This window comes from Haliaeetus leucocephalus, unplaced genomic scaffold (assembly GCF_000737465.1).
Source record: "Haliaeetus leucocephalus isolate CR32 unplaced genomic scaffold, Haliaeetus_leucocephalus-4.0 Scaffold92, whole genome shotgun sequence".
NCBI classification, from domain to species: domain Eukaryota; kingdom Metazoa; phylum Chordata; class Aves; order Accipitriformes; family Accipitridae; genus Haliaeetus; species Haliaeetus leucocephalus.
Window position 1 is genome coordinate 2,582,674 of NW_010972528.1, and position 18,489 is coordinate 2,601,162.

General features: G+C 47.5%; 1 protein-coding gene across 3 annotated transcripts in view; it reads right to left on the reverse strand.

Moving 5' to 3' along the window:
• Nucleotides 1-18,489, reverse strand: part of GNAO1 (guanine nucleotide binding protein (G protein), alpha activating activity polypeptide O) — a 148,881-nt gene that overhangs the window by 13,381 nt on the left and 117,011 nt on the right. For 2 of the 3 annotated variants that reach the window (XM_010584444.1, XM_010584462.1), the window contains 3 exons: nt 12,016-12,144; nt 11,185-11,314; nt 2,995-3,148 (listed from right to left, as the gene is read on the reverse strand). In XM_010584444.1, coding sequence (XP_010582746.1) covers nt 2,995-3,148; nt 11,185-11,314; nt 12,016-12,144 — 413 coding nt within the window. The remainder of the gene's footprint in view (nt 1-2,994; nt 3,149-11,184; nt 11,315-12,015; nt 12,145-18,489) is intronic. The other variant, XM_010584453.1, reaches the window with a different exon arrangement.

The window sequence follows — 18,489 nt, forward strand, 5'->3', positions numbered from 1 at the left end:
TACTGATGGGAAATGTTGTCAGCTGCTAGAGAGAAGCTTACTTGGGCTTGAGATTTGCTGTGGTTGATGGCAGCTGATCTGGGAAATCACATGCATTTACACGTACGTACATTGCTAGTTGAAGACACAAGCTCATGAAGACCATGACACTTGAGAATATGCTTGCAGTAAGAGAGCAAAATGTTTTCTGGGAGCAGGTTCTTGCACAAAGACCTGTGTATAGAATTTGGGAACAGTTCCACATGCTGTGTACAATCAGGAGGGTATTTTATGAAAGGGAAGTTAGTTGGCCAAAGGCAGGAGGATTTAGATGCTGGATTCCTTCTGGGAGAGCAGGGAATCACTAATGCCAGCTTGGTTTAAAACATGCCCTGGATTCTGCTGCTGCTTTGCTAAGTATTGTGGATTAGTTAAAAGCATGAGTGAATTAAGGGGTTGGAAACAGTCAGTGCTTCAGCATACAACAAGCAAATTTGTGGATGCAGTCTTCTAATAATTCTCTGTCAGCAGAACTAATGGACATTAGAAACTTCATTTTATTAAAAGCGTTTTGTAGAACCTACTTGTGACGTTGAAAGTCTGCTTGTTTGATTTATAGGCTTTCATCAAATAATTCTTTTTGACTCCAGGGTAACTTTCTAATAATGCTGCTCTTTCACAAGGCCATGAAGGCTTCACCCTCTGAGCTGTGGTCAGCAAAGCAGGGGCGAGCAAGCTTAAGTGTGTGCTTGAGTCTAATGTCTGGGCTTAATGTTAGCATGAGCCAACTTCCAACTTTTAATGGTGCTGCTGAACGCCTAGGGGTGAGGCATTCTTCACCTCATGATTAAGATCCCTGTTGGATCAGTGGAAGTACTTTCAGCCTTCAGACCTCCAGCCCTCTCCAATGGTACGAGAGAGGCAAGAGGTCTGTGGAGGGTCCCTGGCACTGTGATAACTCCCAGCTTCCAGAACAGCACCTTGAAGGAATTTAGAGCATCTTTGGGGTACTCTGAGATTTGGGGAGGACTGGTTTGGTTCACTTGGGGCTGAAGTGCTCCAGAAATAAGCTGTATTTGTTTTCCTCTGTGTAGTCAGCTGAGAGCTTAGCTACATGTGTACAAGGGTCTGCCTCCCCCACTGAACTCCTTTCTTGGGCTGGGATAGCTTGGCAAGGAAGAGTTATATCCAAAATGACATTCCTTCTTGTTCCAGTCTCTCTGCCATCAGGGATATTATTTCAGAGTGGGGTTACTGGGAGACTTCAGTGAAGATCCACAAAACCAGGTCCACAAAACGCGATCAGGAATGAGTGAAAGGTGCAGGTTTGCTTCATGGAGAAAAGGAAGAGGGCATGGTAAAAATCTTCCAGTATATAGAGGTGCTGCTATCAAGAAGATGGTGATGAACTGCTCTACAAGCCATTCAAAAGAGGGCAAGCAGCAATCTAAATTGCAACCAGAAAAAATTGGGGTTGGCATTACTGTGAACTTTCAACTGTAAAGGCTATGAAATTTCCATTATTAGATCTTTTTAGACAAACATGTCAGGAATATGTTGGTTCTGTCTGGACTAAGCAGATAAGTAGATGGCTGAAATGTGTTGGTAGTGACAAACATCCAAACCTTCCCCAGAGAGGAAGCCTGTATATGTCCTTCTGAATTCAGATGGAGTCGTTCAGCTCCATGGCCATAGACCATTCAGCCCAAAGCAGCAATGATGGATCATTTTTGCCTATTCAGAGTGAAAAATCAAGTGCTCAGAGATAGGAAGCTCTGGTTAATAATTTGTTGGCCTGCCCAGAAATGTGACACTCTTGGTGTTCCCGGTTCACAACTACATTTCCTGACAAAGAGATCTGCTTCTCTGTCCGTCGGCTTGATTCATCTGGATGTCTCCGGTGAGCTTAAATAATTCATGACGATGAAAGTTTATTTTTGTGCTGTCTCAGAATGGTAATGAGGGTTTGTGGAAGCTGGCGAGATGCAGCGGGAAGCGGCGGGGTGCAGCTGCAGCCTTTGCATGGGTGATGTATTCTCATCATTAGCAGGTCAGATGCCAGGCAGTCAGCAGAAGCGAGGGCTTCTTGCACGCTGCCCTGTTGCAGAGACTCTGGCTCGGATCTCCTAGTATCATTAAGGCCTCCTTCTCCCCAGCCAAGCTTGGGGCATGGCTTGCTGTAGCTCTTCTCTGTCTGCACTATGGGTTAAGAGGCCTGGGTGGCCAGTGCATGAGAAAATCAAGCACCTCATTTTCTATCTGCATTTAACTGGAAGCATTTCCATGTCCAGATGCTTGATGTCAGTGGGCCTGAGAGCAGAACTGGGGACCTCCTAAACTAACGTGATAAAAATTTACAGCTTGAGCTGAAGCAGCCAGGCTGTGGGACCTGCTGTCTGTATGCTGGAGGGCTGATCCCACAGCCCCTTGGTGCCTGGCAGTGGGGTAGTGGCCGGGAACTGCAGAGGAATCCTTGCTGCAGTCAGCCAGGACCCACAGGGGAATGTGATGGGTATGAAACAGCAAAGCTGGGCTCCAGCTGAGGACACCCTGACAAACCCCATGCGTTGGTCTCCCAGAGACCAGTTACCCGTTTGTAATGGTTAAGCTCACTGCATCTTTCTGAGAGACCTGCAAGAGGGTTCGTGTTCCTGAGCGACGCTGGGAACCAGGGCACAGGCTGAGGCAGTGTGCTGCCAGCCCCACACCTGCAGGTGTTGGCTCTGCATCGAAACTGCCTGTGGGGCAGAGATCAGATGCCCTGATTAGTGGTGGTGGCCTTTTGCCTGCCAAGAACTTGCGTTTAAGTCATCCTCACGCTTTCAGTGGACCACTAAACATGGTGGCGGTGATCCTATGGCATTTATTGAAATAAAACTTGCAGTGAAGCACATGGGAGCTCTACGTATGCATCTTTAGCCTTGTTGCCTGCGATACACGACAGTATCAGATTGGATGGGAAACGCTCCATCCTCCCTTTGCTATGCACTCCTGTACAGCCAGCTTTCTCATTACCTGTATACTCAGGAAAGCAGATAGTCAGTGGAGATTTCTTAATTTTCTCCTCAAATATGTCCTTCTTGTTTAGAAAGAGGATGATAGACGTATCTGTGAACCATTTGTTGTTGCAGATGCTGTCAAAAAGCTTCAGTGATTCGTGCATGCGGTTCTGCAATAGAAAGGAGAGATCACATCAGGCCAAAGACAGTGACTAGGGGATGTTCAACATGTATGTAGGGAAATCTAAAACAACTACATTAAGGAGGAAAACAAAAAAAGAAAATCTATGATATACGATGATAAATTTATGTATACATACAGCTGAACGTATACATACACAGATGCAATCCCTATAACATTTGACATACAGTTAGTAACTTAAGGGCATTTAGCTATTCAGAGCTGTTTTGATTTTTGCATAGTGTATAATTTACAGGATCCCAGCTCATAGAAATCATCATGCACCATGCATGGATGGGGAGTTACTTTTGCCCTTTGATCAGATTTACGTGTCCGTGTAGCTCATGCAGATTTTCTAAAATATTTTCATTAATTTTAAATTTTTTTTTTTTTTTTTTACTTTCTTGAGTGTGTGTGGCACATAACTGGTTGGATACATTAACCAAGGACTGGTAGATCCTTGAATTAATCTAGAGTTGGAAGCAGACACCAAGGTGACATAATTTTGGAAATGACCTTGCTGTGACCTTTGCCTGGTTTTGTTACTTGGTTTAGTGTTGTTGCCTGTTGTCAGGCTTTTAATTTTTTTAATTTTTTTTTTTAGTTCTCGAAAGATGGCTCAACAGGAAGTGTCTGGCAGAGAGGAAAAAAAAGTGAAAAAGGAAGAGGAAATAGTGTGAAAAGGAAAAACGTAATGAAGGGCATCTAAGAACAACCAGAGTAGAAGTCAGGCAGCTACCACTGATGTTAGCTCATGCCTCTAGAAGAACATTAGCTACTTGCCAGCAGAAGAGCCATACATTCAAATGCATGCACAGCAAGAAGTCGGCTTTTTGGTTATAGGTCATGCAAAAAAACGACACAGGAAAGGAGAGAGATAAGAAGAATGAAAAAACCAGACCAGTTGCAAAGTCCGCCACATGGTTTTATGGTGGTGGAAAGAGCTCACGGCAAAGTCAACCAAGTGTCATGTTCCCTGCTGCTTTCAACTCTCAACTCGGTTTTTCTTTTGTTTTTTTTTTTCTCGGTTCAAGAGAAGCTTCATACCTGCCAAATTTGGTTGGTCTCTCAAATGCTCATTTTTTGGCCTTTGTTTGGCTAGATAAGGTCAGACGGCCGAGGAAAAGCTGTGAAGGCGCCGAGGCTGGCGATGTTTGGCGTGCGAGGCCGACGCCGGATGCGCACGCCGGTCGCGTGGCCATCTCTCAGCCGGGAGCCGGGTAGCGGAGAGAGCAGGCGCGGTGAGGACGAAGCACACCCAAGAGTCAGGGGGTTATCAAAGGCAAAGCATGGTACAGACCAGACCAGCTCCTCGGCTTTTCCCAGCGGCATCTCCTTGGGACAGCACTCCCCAAACCCTCCAGTGCACCTACGAGACTGGTTACAGCGACCGCCGGAGAGATGCTAGAGAGAACAGGGCTGCACGGTCTCGTTGCCGGAGGGTTTTTTTGGGGTGGGTGCAGCATGTGTTCCCCCTGGGTTTGGAAATTCAGAGTGGTGCAGGAGACAGCCGGGGGCTTTCACCCCTCTCCTGCTGCATTTCATGCCCATGCAGGCAGCATAATTGAGCCCAGCACTTTATTGATTAACACTTTCCTTTTCGTTGCTATACTTTAGCTGCTGCTGAATGTTTTATTTAGGTAAAAGTGGCTCCGTGGATGAAGGAAATATCCGTTCTGACCCAGACTGAAACAGGATGCCCGCGATTTGCTGTACCGTATATCGCACGCTTTGCTACCAGACTCGAAATGACCGAGCACCTCCCCACCATGCATTGTACCGACACGGGAAAGACGCCATTGTGTACAAATGTAAAAAATGCATTTACTTATTGGGTCTCAGTTGCAAGGTGTTGCTTATCTGGATCATCCCGTGCCTGTGTGCTGGTTTTTGCTAACCCATTTTTTACCGGCTGGTGTGGGAGCCCCGGAGCAATGCTCCTCTTTGCTACTTGTGGTGTCAAAATTGTAACCATGTAGAAACCTGCAAAGGTTTTGTACAGGAGGTCCTTGGCTACCCAAAGCCTTTGGGAGGAGAGAAGAAAGTGGAAGGTGGTCAGGGGGAACAGAAAGCAAATATAATTAACTGTTTTTTTAAGCAGGGTCCCTCACAGAACATTTTTAATGATACTTTTACCACCCTTGCTGATTTAAAATAAAAGCATGGAGAAACACATGAACACTGCTGGTGGGTTAAACCAATAGCTCATCTGCAGCAGCCATCAGCCTGGAGGTCACCGTACTTACCACGCCACACCTCGCCAGCCCCGTACCACGCTGCGCAGCCCTGGCAGGGAGCAGTGGTGTGCAACTGCGCCTCGTGGCACAGAAAGCACCATGGCTGGCATCGGGTTTTTGTTAAGAAATAGAAGCTGAGGACTTCTCCCGAGCTGGGCTTCGCCGTTAGGTGAAGCTGACCTTCCTACAGTAGCAAGACTATGTAAGGATGCTACAGAAATCCTTCTGCTTCTCGTACATAGTTTGATTAATTTGTGTTAACACCTGTTAGGAAATGAGACTGTTTTCCCGAGAAATAGTGGCTCTCAGCATTCAGTCATAACCAGAATATACACACAGCACAAACCAATACGCCCCTGTAGAAAATGAGAGTTACAATAAAAATCCTCTATTCCTTTCAGGTTCCAGAAACAAGTTTCAAAGCTTCCTAAGGCTGCCCGACCTGGCTTTCTGACCTCTACATGTTGATTTTTCCCCCAGCTCTGCCGGTTAGCTGAGTAAATACAACCACTGCTCTGCCCACTCATCCTTATTTACCTGGGAAAGGTTCTGGTCTTAAAATCCACCTTTTCCTTCCCCATCACTAAGGAGAAGACGACACTATTCAAAAGCAAGGAACCGCTTTCTGTGTGTGGCAAAGGTGCGGAGCAATATCCTGGTGAGCAGGTACGGATGCTCCTGTTGCTGTACCTGGGTGCCATGTGGGAAATGCTGTCACATCCCAGGAGGGCTCCTGGGAGCCTACGCATGGATGCAAGCCGTCCTGGGGCTGGCTAACATTGGGAATGCCTTGCCGCCTCCCTTTCCTTTCCCTTCCCAACTGTTACTCATTCAACAGATGTTTGTAGGAGACCTCCAACAGCTCAGGCAGGCCCTGGCTGAGACGCGAGGATGGGGAGGCAGTCCCTGTGTACCACATGTAAAAGGACAGGCTGCTGCTAAAGGAGGAGTGAGAAGTTAAAGAGCCCAAATAATCCCCCTCCTACCAGTAAATCCACAGTGAAAGACGCTTTTAGTCCCTTAAGGCTTCCCGAGGGACCCTCTCAGGAGGACCCGTGCTGCTGTGATGGGGCAGACGTGCCTGCTCTGCTAGGAGGCATTAAAGATTACACTTCTCATCCTTTTATATGAAGTGATATAAATTACTTCACCTGCTTTTGGACTCATTGTGCTGCTTTCTCGTACTTTATATTGGGCCTATCGTTAAGGCTCTTGAAACATTGGCTTCGTAATGTCACTTCCTATTTCAAATTCAGTATTTTAAATCCTTACGCCTGCAAATACTTTATACCCCAACAAGGAAAGCAGCCCCACCAGCCACGTTACAGAGGAATAACCACCCACCCATACAAATTAAAAGTCCAGTTAACTTTTCCTGCACACGACAAGAGACAGAATTGCTTATAGCTGAGTTTAGATGTCATTGCATGACTGTGTTCCCACTGCTGATGTGAAGGGCAAATAGCTTTCTACTGAGCATGAAGGAGAAAGGACGCTGTGGTCAAGACTCTGCCCAGGCAGAAACACACTCATAAACCCCATCTTCTTTTCACCAGAGCATGGGAGGAGACCCAGTTATTTCTGCAACACACAGCTGATTCAATCTTTTTTGTTTTCCTTGGTGATTAAGTGCTAAATGTCATGCAAACTATAAGGACACTGATGGTTATCCTAAGCACAGAAACGCCATATTCCCCTGCCTGCTTATATTTCCTAAGATGCCCAAGCCACTTCCACTTGCTTTGTCACTCCTAAGGCAATTTCTGAGTGCTGCAATCCAATTTTCCTTGCCCAATGACAGCAGAGAGAGCACACTAACCGGGTCATGCAATGAAATACGAGCCAACAGGCCAAGACTAATGCACACCAAGGGTCACCAGCACAGTGCCTTCAACCCATCCCATGCTCAGCAATGGGGACACAAACAATACTTGCATGTCTTGGCTAGATATGGATGACCTAAATATCTTCGTTTCAGAGGCAGCAATGTGCAGCATGAACATCTCCCTCTCTTGCCGCGACTCCTTTGAATTTGCAAGGAATAACCCAAAGAGGATAGTCACGGTTCCTATGATAGGTCTCATGCCATTGCTGCCTTTTTTTAAATTCCATTAGGAACTCCATTTAGAAGGAATAATGCAAATCTGCCTTTGTTAATCATCTTCTCCAGTTTTACTGATTAATATGACTGCTGTCTCTCTCTCCTCCCAGATTACAGATCTGAGGCTTTTCCTCCTGTAACCTCAGCTTATGAAACATAAAGATAAGTCACAAATGAGACAAAATAGCCTCGTTATGCAAAGACATAATCCATGGAGTTGTTCAGTCAGTTAAAGCAGAGCGTTCCCACTGTGTACAAATATGGCAGAGAGCTCTGCAGCTCCTTGTGATGGACTCGGTAAAGGGAGATGCAGAGGCAGGTGTAATACCTTGAAGACAGTGTCTTGTGCATTGGGCAGAGGGTGTCATTTTGCCTCGGGAGCTCTAGCTGTGGGCTGTGGCTGGCAGCAAGGGAACTGATGAAGGCACTGCTTAAATTTCCCTGTAGGTTTGCTCCTCTCCCCCAGGAGCCCAGCATGCAGGGAAGCAGTTTGGATCTGCCAACAACGGCGTAAGGAGGTGTTTGGGGCAATGGGAGAGGCTGGATTCAACAGCACTGGGGGTTTCTGTGCAAAATGTGGTCTTTATGGGTGTATGGGCCTAGAAAGCACAGATGCAGAAAGTTGTCTTTATTTTATTTATACCTTTCTCACCTGGACATAGAGAAGTACTTGCTTTCCTCAACTCCTGCCCTGTTGCTCTTTGTGGCAGGGAATTGGAAAGAAAATATATCCCTTATAAAAAAACTACCTGCTCTTAGGGAGTGATGGCTTTGCACACAATAGCCTTTTTTTAGCTGCTGCAGGAGAGTGGGTGCTCAGTCTTCTAAAACAAAGAGTGCAATAAACCACAAAAAAAAATCTACAAGTGTAGAGCTGTGCTTTAATTTTAAGGGCAGGGACAGGTCAGGAGGTGTTTCACCCAGCCTTTTTTAACCAGCTCTTTGCTCAGTCTCACTTGAAAGGATTCACAGTAAACCTGTTGTTTCTGAGCTTTTTTTCAGCGAGACAGGCTGACCCTATAACTACACTGGTCCCAATGCCCTCGTGCTAACCGAGCTTAACAAGGTGAGCCCCTGCTCCATGTTAGGCTGACTTTATGTGAACTGCAGTTTCATCCGCCTGAAGTGCGGTTTGACTTAGAGGTGTGCAAAAAAGCCCTGTGAAATCCTGTGATTATTGTCAACAGGGCACTGAGCGCATGAGGAAAAGCTGTTCTCTCCATGCACTGGCTTTGCAAGGATTTTTTTGGGCACCTGAGATGCAGTAGGGCTCTTTACCTCTCATGGCTCCACGCTAGCAATGAAAGCTCTACAAGTCTTTTCATACTCACAGAGACATCTGTACAGCCCCCAAACCTTCAGTGGCTTAATACAGCTGGAAGTGCCCGCACCATAGTAAGCAGCTCTATAGAAAATTATGATGGAGAAACAGCACCCAGCTCACTCTCTTAGCTGCCTCCTCTTTGCATTTTCTAAGTGAGAAGCAATAAAAGCTGATTTACGTCATTAAAGCCAGCAGATGTGACGGATGCAGGCAGACGGCAAATCAGCTGACTGAAGAGATGCTGCTTTTTACTGCTGGGTTTTTGGAGAGGAACCACGTTAGCAGGGAGGAGACCAAATGCTTGGGGGTTCAGCTGGGAGGGGACCGAGTCTGTGGGTGCCATGTTTTCCACCCGCCATTTGTGCTGGGGGTATAATAGGGCAGACAAGATCCGACACCGCCATTTTTTCCTATTTGCATTGGCCTCACTCAGGGTTGTTTATCTGGGTTAGGTGGGGGCGTCCTGCAGGCGTGGCAGTGGCAATGCTGAATCCTTTCCCGGTTTACGCCGAATATGTAAATGAACAGCAGCTGCCTCTGCCCTCCTGTTGCTCAGCATCCCCAGAAATGCTTTGTGAAAATGGACTGAAATAGCAGGCAAATGTCAGCGCTGTGCCAGAGTAGTGCAAGCCTGCTTTCCTGATGCAAAAGGAAAGCTGGAGCTGCGCAAATCCCAGTTTCTGCAGCGGGGCACTTCGGGGGGGAAGCTGAGCTGGCACCCTGCTCATCACTGCGGTAGTGCTGGGTGATGGACAGTCACTGGCAGAGCTCAGCATCCCCAGGAGGGATGCTGTAACCTCCATCTCAGAGGAGCTGAGTTAAGGCTGACATTTAAAAAATGGCATTGGCATTCAAGACCTTCCATTTTGTGCCCTGTGGCTTTGAATCACAGGCTCTGGCTTGTGTAGACTGGCACCCAAAGGTGACCTGTATTAAAGGCAGCCTTTCGCTTCACGGTTTCAGTGTCACAGCCCAAGTTATACCTGCAGAAGCACCTTGCTTTCTGCTGAGATCACAGCTTCACTCCCTGCCCCCTGGGTCTGCCCTCTGCCTGCATATTCTTCTTTATCTCCTGGGTGTGTTTCCCCTGCCCAGCTGCAGAGCTCTATGGCATTAAGCTAATGGCTGGGTTTTTGAAATCATGTCAGGAGATTTTGGTTCCTTCCCAGGAAATCCTACAGGACTGAGCATCCTCGAGCATATCGGGGCCAGGGTCAGAGGGAGGTGAAAACTGAGGATTATAAATAAGTGGACATGAGAGGGTGTAGGGTGTCTCACTCAGCCTGGAGGGACATAGTCATGACGTTAGTATCACACTGAATTCTGGTATCAGTATGACCCAATCAGCCGGGCGACTTCATCAAACAGTTTGCTAGAGCTCATAAACCTGGCTCAAAGAGGCTAGAAACCACAATCCCTCCCAGTCTCTTTGGGAAGAGACAACTGACACCTAACAGCAATCTTTCCCTTGATTCCTTCCTCATCAACAGCTTTCTGCAAGCCTGACAGCTTTACCAGCGGGAGAGTAAAGAGCTTCAGGGAGACAGAGCTGGCTGGAGCGAGCTCTCCATGCTGCTGCAGACTGGGCAGAGATGAAATCGTTACCAAGTCTGAGTATGGCCTCCGATTTCTTTTCGTTAAACAAATGCAACTGCGTGCCCGCCGCAGTCGTCATTAGTCCCAAAAGCATGCATCCCTATCACACTGAATGAATGGCCAGAATACAGTAATGAGTCTTCTTGCACCCTTTCTGTGTATTTAATTCACTTGTATTAATTGCACTCTAATACCAGGGAGCACACAGCTCCTCGCTAGCTTTATTTCCAGATGGTATTTTGAGCCTAATGTCACAGTGGGAAGTCATAAAACCTCTCCTAGAGCAAATTACCTGAGGAATCAAACAGTTCCAGTCTCACTCAGGAAAATGAATTTCTGTAGCCTGAAGAAATAGGTTATACTCCTAGCCCGAGCCTTCCTCGGCTGTGCATGGCCGTCCAGCACCTCTGCACCACAGCGTGACCACTTCCTTAACATTTATTTTAAAAGCCCACCTAGCTATATCTCCTCTTTCTGGATATAGGGTCCCATTAACACATTTTGAAAACACACAGGTCAGCTAGAAAGGAGAAATACAACACTGTGACTTTACCGGTGCAAGGAAGCATTACCTGGGCATGCAGACTTGATTTCGAAGAGTGTGGAGGAGGACAAATCTCCCCAGGATTTCAGTGTCAAGGGGCAGTGACTGACAAAAGCACATTACTGTAGCACCCCAGTGAGCATTCGGCGATCTCTGAGCAGTTGCTGGCTACGCAGTATCCCGTAAAGAATTGTTGGGGCCTCCAAGACCTGGTTAGACTCACCGTGGTTTCATCTTCATGGAGCACCTGGTCGTAGCCACTCAGTGCGACGCAGAAAATGATCGCTGTGACGTCCTCAAAGCAGTGAATCCACTTCTTGCGTTCTGACCGCTGGCCCCCAACATCAAAGAGCCTATGGCACAGGAGAAGACTGTCAGCACCTGCTCTTTCTTAGTTAAGAGGAAACTTTAGCAGTCCTGGCATTTTCTGACCATATGGTCCCTGGAAGGCTCCAAACACAAAGCAACAGGTCTTTAACCCCTGGCATGGTCTTCTCCAGAGCCTGGAGCTGAGGAGGAGCAGTAACAGCTAGGGATGTGGGGATCTGTGGGAGAGCCTCAGCAGTGTGCTGCGTCCCAAAGGGTCTGCGGAGGTGGTGACCGTGTGCTCTTGAGTTTTCTATGCTCTAAATACTCTGTGTGTATGTCTTTCTGTCTTCATGCCCTCTTCTCTCTATTGGCTGGCATCATCTGGGTCAATCTATAGCATTAACCACATGTGACTGACCCACTTTAGAGAAAGGATTTGGCCAAATATTTTTATATTTATGAGCTTGATCAGACTTGGGGCTGATCTCATATTATACCTCCCAACAAAGCGCTTTTGTTTGGGTTAGAAGGTACCATGAGCTCCTATCTTAAAGGCATTGATTTTCAATTCAGGACTGTCAAACATTGCATATTGTTGACCCCCCCAAAACGCCATGTCCTCTGCAGTGGGAGCCATCCGTGTGTTAACTGGCAATTTAACAATTTCTCCTTTGGGAGCTATGGGGAAACCCTGTGACAAATAGATGCCCTGAAAATTTACTGGTACATGCAGTTTTAGACTAACCTGAAGTGGAGGTTTTTGAATGTGAAGTGGGTTTCTACAATGCCAGTTGTTTTGACCCTGGTTCGGAGGATATCCTGCTCCGTGGGCTGGTAGTCTGCAGCTCCAATTCGATCTAAGCTGTCTAGGTAGCTAAGAGAAGAAGGGAAAAGAGGAAGAAAACAAGTAAGAATAAGACTCACGTTAATCTTTGTCAATCTCAGATGAATCCTTCAGCTTCCTATTAATCTTTTTCAATCTCATTTTTCATGGCTGAATGTATTGCAGTTAAAGGGAAAAAATTCTATTCTGGGGAAAAAGAAACGTTAACAAACCCCACCAACCTAAGCATAAAATCTGATAGTGAACTGAAAGCAGGAAATTAAGTGTGCGTGTGTTGTGAGCCCTGATTGCAATCTGTGAAAATACACAGTTTTAATATTATGTGCTATTTTTATTCCCTGAGGGACAAAGGTCCCAATTGGTCCATGGTGCGGGATTCTGTACACACACATGCTTTTCTGCAAGGGTTTATTCAGATAAGAAGCTGGAGAACATAGGTCTCGCTCCAAGAACAGGCAGGTCAAGTCACCTTTGGGAGGTGCCTCTCTCTCTGCTGGGAAGGGAGGGAGCTGGGGCAGCTTGCTCTGACGAGATGCCTTGCTTTCAGTCAGCTCAAATGAAGGGAGATGAATCTGCCTGAGTGAGTCACTTGCTTCAGTTTGAAATCCAGCATAGGGCTGGGACTGCGGGAGATGCAGCGCTTGGACAAAATCCAGGGGCTGGCTTCGATGGTGATAATCTGGGAGTATAAATTGTTTTTTTTGGGGGGTAGAGGGGAGATTTAGCTTTCTAAAACACTTGGATAGTTTTAAAACATTTGCCCTTATTCTGCTCTAGGCTTAAAATCTATGAACTCAGGCAATGCCTCCATAGGCTGAAACTTTGGGTAGGAAGCCCTATTCTTCAGCATGAAATGTTTTTGTAGAGGAACCCAGCAGCTGTGCCCATATGACCACAACCCATTTTTTCATCCACCTTCAAGACAATTTTTCAAAACAACTCAGCCGAACTAAATATAAAGGAGGAATTTGGATTACAATTTAATATGAATTATAAACACAGAGCTGCATCACACAGTAAAGTCTTTCTCACTGCCACTGAGCTGCACGCAGACACCCCTGTTCCTCTTAAAGGGGGTTTGATGTGCATTACAGGGCTGAAATGCCTACCTCTAGCCCCAGAGCATCAATCTAATGCACACGAGATGCTTTCAATATACTGTGAATATAATAGAGCAGGTCTGTGCATGAGCAGTGGTCTTGCCCTTCAATCTCTGTGCTTCTGGCAGGCTGGATGTCACCCAAAGAGGCAGTGGGGCAGGAGGTGACATGCCGGGGACAGGATGGGAGGGTACCCATTCCCGTGTTAGCTAGAGGATCGTGGCTCTGCCCAATGCAGCTTGCAGAGAATAAAGAGTAGTGAGAGGAGCTGGACAGTTGTAGGGAAGGAAAAGACATTGTTGTCTCTGGAGAGTATGAGTTTACTGGTGAGTGCAAGAAGATATGAGCTGGAACCATTCACTTAAGATAGCCATGATGTCTAAGCTTGAGTTTCTCTTTCAGTTTAGATAAATGCAATTCTTTTTTAACACAGAGTGTGGATTTAGTCCTGATGAGTAACCCAATCACACCGACTTGGCAGTGAGCACACTTCCCCCTGTGCCTTGCCAAAGCACATCCCGCCTGGCCTGAACACGCCGCCCTGTCCTGCCACTGGAGATGCTTTCCTTGCTGCATCAGAGATGCTTTCCCTGCTGCATCAGAAAGCAGGAAAATGCTTTCCATTTGTGTCCTGGAGGGAGTGCTCTGAGTGAGGCCTCCGGAGCTGGACAGCTAAGGCGCTGGGGCCGTGCACTCTGCTACTCGAGAAAACTCATTGCCACTGGCTTTCGTGCCTACCTCGCTAGCCTGGAAAAACAGACAACCAAACTCTACACTAAGGTGAAAAACAAACCTCAACCTGCTTGCATCACGTATTTTGGCTACCCATCATATTTATCATTCATTTTTGCTACAGAATTGCAAGGATCACGTCACCCAGAGAAAAGTATATAAGCTAAGCAGCCTTATTTTTGTTGTGCCCTTTTTCGAGCATTTAAAGCTATTGTGGTTTTGTGACAGATGCTCCCTTAATAGCCTTATGATGGGCCCTGGATGGATGAATGGGGCTTCATTTGAAATCAGATCCTCTGCTGTGATGGCTGAAGCCACGATCACTCATCTATTCACAACTGGTGTCAACTCCTGTTATTTAAGAGACAGCTGCATTTCTTCACATGTCCCTGCAGACTGAGGTGGCTCTGCAGTGCCGTTATTCAGAGACCCAGTCTCTCCTCTGCCCTCAGGAACAAAATACTTCAAGGTGACAGTAAAAACTGGAGGTGTAAGAGAGGGAAGGATTTTCTTTTCCTCTTGCAGCTCTTGGCAGTACTCTGAAGACCTTTATCACTTCCTCCATCTTCATTTTCTGTATTTTCCTATGACTGAACTCTCTTCAATTTAATGTTCCCTACTAATTATTCTTGCCTTTGAGATCCTCCTTTAATGCTGGGAGTGCACTAAATGAAGAAATCTACTGTAAACTGGCCTGAGGACTCGTCATCACAGCGATGGAGGAGTTCGTTACTGTAATTACTGCCTTCAACCTGTGATGATTTGCTTGTAAACAGCAGCATCCTTTAAACCCCAGGCCATGTGCTGGGTCTTCAGGGGGTTCTTGCTCTCGCCACTGGCGTGCACAGCCTACGGCTCTTCCACGTGGCGTTCCCTTTGGCTGCCCAGCAGCAAATTAGCTCCAGATTTGATTTGATCCTGCATACAACCTGTCTCTGAGGCTTGGAATGCCTCGCCTCCCTTCATGTCCTTGTCCATGGAGGTGATGCACCCTCATGTACCTGGCTCCCCCTGAGTTACTCTGGGGAATCAGAGGTTTGGGGGAGCTGATGCAGCCTGCCAGCCTCTCGAGGGGGCAGGATGATAGCGATAGAGGGAGGAGAGCCCAGCAGCATCCATCCCACCTACCCTCTCCTTCCTGACAGCATCCAACTTCCAATCCCAGTTGGGATATCTCCATAGGAACCTCGGCGGGCGGGGGTCTCTAGCATCTGTCTGGCTGAGGGTACTGCTTCCCAGTGCTTAACTGATGCTGTGCAGAGCAATGCTTAGTATCCCCAATACCCAGCCTGTCCTCTGTGAGTCCAGTGCCTCGGGGTCACTCCCACGCTAATGCATCTAGCCTGGCTGCCAGGCACCCCAGCTCTGATACCTGTTTGCCGACACATCCTTTGCCTTTTCTATTAACTCCCCTCTTCATCTTTTTCCTCATCTCTAGTCTTTTCCATCATTCTCCATATGTTTCTCAAGGACTTAAATTCCTTCAGTTGCCTGGGTCTGCTTTTCATCTGTTGCCGGTAGTCTCGATGAGGGTCAGCCATCAATTTATATGAAGGTATACAACATTTTCAGTGCTGGTTTTGAGGCTGCATTCCAAAAGCGTTTACTCCTCTGGCTGCTCTCCCCTGGAATTTCTCCCATCTCAGGCTGCAGCAGGTATTTTTTTCCCCTGGACTTGGCCGCAGCTTAGCTGGACCCCTTTGGTGCCTGTACCCCACAAAGCTCAGCCGGGAGAGCATGCCGTGGCATGGCTGCCACACTAACATCCAGCTACGGGAATGGAAAGCTCAGGCAGGCTGCTATTCAGATGCTGAGCTGATTTTAGCTGGTGCTTGTTCACCTCAGTTCCTACTGGAGGTATCTCTGGGGCTTCACCTGCCCATGCTGCTTGGAAGGACCTGCTGGGTGTGAGCTTGAGCTGGTGAGGATGGGATGTGTTGGGGGTGCCACCTCTTTGGGAACAGGGAAACCCAAGTGGAGACAAATTGCTGCACATGGTGCTGGATGACAGCACTCCTGGTATGCCCTTTGAACCGCAAATCTCAAGGCTAAACTGTTGCTGGAGATAATTAGTTGTCACAGCCAACAGGCTCGATGACACATAATCCCCTCAAAAGCTGGCATCTGTTTAACCAGCAGAAATAAGAGCACTTTGGAGGCTGCAAAGCGAGCGCTTGGCTCTCCCCCTCCGTGTCATCTTCATTGCACAGTGCTGGCATCAGAGCTCCTTCCACTTCCCAGCTCCGGGCTTTGCATGCTGGAGTGGAAGCTTATCTGAAATGACACATCAGCTCTTATTTGCAGCCTGCCTTGCCCAGGGCTTGCAGGGGTTAAAAAAAGCTGGAGAAAGGTTAGAAGGTTTTTGAGTACATGAGTAACCCTCTAGCATTTATACTCCTGAGCCGAGCAGCTCCATTACTGCTTATATCTTTTATCTTAAACGCTTTGTTTTGAAGCAGATTGCAGGTTTCTGAGTCACTCAGTTTATCAGGCTCAGAGAGGCGAAGCCCGACTATATTACGCTGCTGAAAGCAAAATGCACAAGAAATGGCATTTCCCAAATACAGGGAGAGGAGCTCATCAAACTGATGCTATGAAAGGCAGATGCTCTATAAGGACCAGTTGATACTGAATATCTTCACACAGTAATATTGAAAATAGGGAGTAAATATGGTTTCTTGTGCCTTCATTTGCTGCTTCCAACAGCATATGGTAGCAGCTCTGTTGATGCCAGAGACACTGCATGGAGAAAGGACTGTTGTCTGAGTTATCCCATGGGAACAGCCCCGTGGCAGCAGCCTACGTGCAGCGCATGGACGGGGACCCCTCCCCAGGCACTCTGCTACCACGGGAACCTTCTCCCAGGATTGTACTGCCTGTGCCAAAGGCTCTGCTGGCTGCTTTCTTGGATGAAGACATGTAGCTGAGGTTGCAGGTTGTGGTCAAAGCTGGATACCTGTGGCAAAGCTTACACAGATGCACATTCATGTCCTTTGAAGTTAATGGCAATAAAATGGTTAAACGTCTGCTGGGTAGTTCTTGCCTCAAAGGTGACACCTTGGCAGTCTTTTTGCAGGCAGCATCCAGCTCTCACTGCGCACACCCGAGCTCACGTCCTCTGTGCTCGACAAGCCCTGGTGCAGCAGTGGCCACAGCCTGGGTCTTGGTCTGGGGCAGGTCTGCAGGCAGGGGAGTGGGAACTTCAGGAGAGCAAGCCTGGACACAGCAGCATCTTCCCAGCTGCTTCTCTGTCCTGCCGGTCCTAGCCTCTGTCGACGTTTCCTCCACGAAGGAAAGGCTGTGCGTGGGATACCCCAGCCTCGTTTTGTTGGCTTGCGTTGTATTCGATTGAAAAAGCAGATCCCCATTTGTCAACAGATGCAGCTGAGTCACCGCTGGGTTATTTTCTACTCTGTGTACAGAGGCGCTCGAGGGTCAGCTCCAGCATCGTCTCCTGGCAAATGCGGAGTTTTTAAGATTGTCACGAGCAGGATCCATCTCATCTAACTCTAGATGCTTATGTGAAGGTGTCTCCACCTGAGCCCTCCTTCCTAGTTCATGGATGGAAGGTTATCTGCATATGAGCTTAGCTTGTACCTTAGCTTCTTCCTTTCTTTCACTCATGAATACACAATTCAATGTATATTTAGCATTAAAACCATTTCATATTTAGTCACTGTAGACTAAGGATTCAGAGGATAAGCGCTGGGCTTAGGGACTGAGTGTCAATAGTGGCTCTACAACAGCTTAGTAAACTCTTTGTAGTATCTTCTACCAGAAGGGAAAACCCATGTGGGTGCTGCTTCCCGAAGGTGTGATACAGCTTGGCATGGCTAAGAGGGCAGCTGCCACTGAGCAAACACCCAGAGGTCGTGGCACTGCAGCATCTTCCCTGTAGATGCCATGGCCAGCCATATCTGTTGTATTATTTTAGGGGAAGGGGAAAAATAAACCACAGCCCAGTCTCAGAGCCCAGCACTCATCCAGCACACACAGCGGTGATACAACATGTCTTAATTATTAGTTATGAAAGGCTTGAAATGTAGCAAAGCAGCTGCATTGTGTCCCTTCAGAAATCAATCCCACCTAAGGGTAGGGACCATGGTGCGCATATGTGTGCGCAGAGCCCTCCTGTCCTCCTAACAGAAGGAAGAACACATTATGCACTGCTCCTCGGGCACTGCTAGGTGGGTTATGGCAGGTGGGAGAAAGAGACCTTAGGGGATAAGTAATTCAGCTAAGAGGGCAAGAGCATCGTCTGGCATTTTCTGAGCCCAGCCCACAGAAGGAAGGTCTTGGGAATTTGCTCCTGGACCTTGGGCAACGCATTTTGTGTTTCTGGCTGCACTCACCCCTTGGCCAGTCCTGCCTTGATGGGAATCACATGAATTACACGGCAGGCTCTGCTGTCCGGCCGCTGGTCCTGATGACAAATCTCATCTCACATCCACCTAGATGAGATATCGGCATGGACACTCCACAGCTTCCCTCCCTGAAATCCAACCAGCGAACAAGCCCCTTCTGGTGCCTGCTTCTTTCAGGC